Below are 2,485 nucleotides of genomic sequence, written 5' to 3'. Positions count from 1 at the left end.
GAATTAACTAATTTCATGTATTTTAAAATGAGCTGAATATTTTATATTTTGATTTTCTTTTTTTTAAAAGAATAACAGTCTTTACTTATTGAGATGATTTAAAGCATTCGCCAATGTACAATGTATCCTATAAAACTCCATCAGCTCCAGTGTATAATATTCATGTACTACATTAAAGATTTACTAAGAAGAAACTTTTATATAAGAAGAAAAGAAAGTAACATCTAGTGGGTGGTTTGAAAGCTAAAGGCATATTTTGTCAAAATGGAGGAAGTGAAAAATGTCCGTGCTGTCCAAACCAACCAATAACATTCCAGTTATACAAGTGCTGGTTGCAGAACGAAAGGCATGAACTAACTGGTTGCTCTGGGAACACCTCCACTTTCCACATCTCTGATTAAAATATGTCAATTGAGTTGTAGTGATGTCTTTGAATACAGATAAAGAACGAGAAGGTCGTACCGTACTCCAGACAAGCGTCCGTACCTTCCGTAGGGTCCAGCCGCCTTGCCCGCCTCCCGTGTTTTGAGTTGTTGTGAACGAACATGTTGTCTGACACGGCCAGGACATGTCCGTCTACGTTCACCGTGGTGGAGAGGACAACCTGTGGATAGAGAGATGTTAGACAGGAAGAAGGATGTATTGTAACATGCCATCACCAACCCATACTGGCCACCCGGGCCTTTGAGAGAATGGTTGACTCCTGCTTTTCCCACATACTTTCTAAAACATAGACGTTAACAAGTGAAGTTACTCAGGTGTTAAACCTTAAAATGCAAGTACCTTATCTATTAACAAAAATTTATCTTATTTGCGTATCACTCCTTCCTTCTGGAGGGGGCTACTTTTGCTCCCCATGGTCCCTGTGTGTGTTGTAAAGTAGTCACCACTACAAGCTCGCTCTCAGGATGGACTACAATCTCAATACAAATTTGTAAACTAATCATGAGATTGTAGTCCATCACAGAAGTGAGCTTGGAGCGGTGACTACTTTACAACACACACACGGACCATGGGGAACAAAAGTAGTCACCCTCCAGAAGGAAGGACAGTGTCAGCACCAATTCAGAGATGATTTGAGCCGAGTGATACACAAATAAGAACCATTTTTGTTAATAATTAAATACTTGAATGCATTTTAAGGTTTAACTCGTAAGTTTAGCAGAATTTTAAATGTATCTAAAATACCAACTAATTAAATTGTCTCAGGTTATCCAAAATTGAGATTATGAAGGAAAAGCATATTTTTCTATTTACGTTGGGGAAGAGGTCAGGGTGGCAGACATGGCAACTCACGGGACATCATCTTGTTAGTTGAACCAAGCAGACCAAGAGCTCTCTAAAAGCAAGGTTCACCCCCCTCCCAGTGTTTGGAATGGTGATGCCAACTACTGATAAAGTAACAGGGATTCAATTATATACAGTATGTAAATTTAAGAAAATTTAAAAAACATGACTTGTTGAAAGTACTTGATGGCAAGAGCTGAAAGGCACTGCTTACAACTCGCTCACATGTTGTCCTTCCTTCCAGGAGGGTTAGCTTAGTGTAGAAGATTCTATAATACTATTGGTGAGACAATACAAATTTGTCTGTTTAATGTCCTAGCTCATTTTTTATTCTATTAAATTTTTTAATAACAATTTTATTTATTTTTTAAATATGGTTTTTTCTGATCCTCTAGTTAATATGTATTTTGTGTAAGTAGCACAATTAGTGAGAGAGGGTACAATAGAAAAAAACAAGCAAATGCTGGCCACACAAGTAACAGTACAATCATTTAATATAACAATATTTTATATTATAAAAATGTTTCCACTAAAATCCTACAAAAAGAGAACTAACGTCTGACTCCCACATTTACTAATTAAAAGAGCATTTTCTCGTTATGCCTAAACCAGCCTGAACTCAAATCCCAGATCTGCTTTTGAAACCATGTCTATTAATGTTACAGTAAAATAATAAAGCCGCCTGTCAATTCTTCTATAACTAGTTATAATTTTCTACCAAAAAGAGAGAATTAAAAAAAAAAAAAACACCAATTGGCCATAAGCACGTTCCCAGCCCCAGCTCAGAATCCTTGTGACTTTGTGACTATAGTAAATAGTTAATAACTGTAAAAATAAATAAACGCATTAAGCATCGTTTCAATATGCTGCCACTCCGGCTCGGGGTAGTGAGCCTCTAGGGTCTGAGGGTCAGACAAAGCCAGGCCCAGAAACACTACACAGGAGACCTGCTGACCTTGGGAAATCTTAACATCTTATCCAAACAGATCGAGGTCAGAGGGCCACTCTGCCACCTTAACTGCTTCCATGTTTCCTTGTGCTGGAGGTGTCAATGTGTCCCTAAAATGTGACAGGAACCTGGGATGAACAAAACACCACCAGCATAGCAAAGCTAGGGTATATGGGAAGAGTAATAAGGGGATGGGGAAGTAAAAGTAAATTGTTAATTTTTTATGAATATATATTTAATTTAATTTTA

The 2,485-nt window shown here is 37.5% G+C and overlaps 1 protein-coding gene across 7 annotated transcripts in view; it reads right to left on the bottom strand.

The window, feature by feature from the left end:
* The window catches only part of EBF2 (early B-cell factor 2), a 106,672-nt gene that overhangs the window by 19,819 nt on the left and 84,368 nt on the right, over nt 1-2,485 (bottom strand). For 4 of the 7 annotated variants that reach the window (XM_018566225.1, XM_018566230.1, XM_018566229.1 and 1 more), the window contains one exon: nt 487-604. In XM_018566225.1, the coding sequence (XP_018421727.1) occupies nt 487-604 (118 nt within the window). Of the gene's footprint in view, nt 1-462; nt 605-2,485 lie in introns of all 7 variants that reach the window. The other 3 variants (XM_018566226.1, XM_018566223.1, XM_018566222.1) reach the window with 1 other exon arrangement.

The sequence above is a fragment of the Nanorana parkeri genome, unplaced genomic scaffold (assembly GCF_000935625.1).
Source record: "Nanorana parkeri isolate BGI_ZX_2015 unplaced genomic scaffold, ASM93562v1 scaffold926, whole genome shotgun sequence".
Taxonomy (NCBI): Eukaryota; Metazoa; Chordata; class Amphibia; order Anura; family Dicroglossidae; genus Nanorana; species Nanorana parkeri.
Note: the sequence above shows the minus strand (reverse complement) of the source record. Positions and strands in the feature narration are given on the sequence as shown.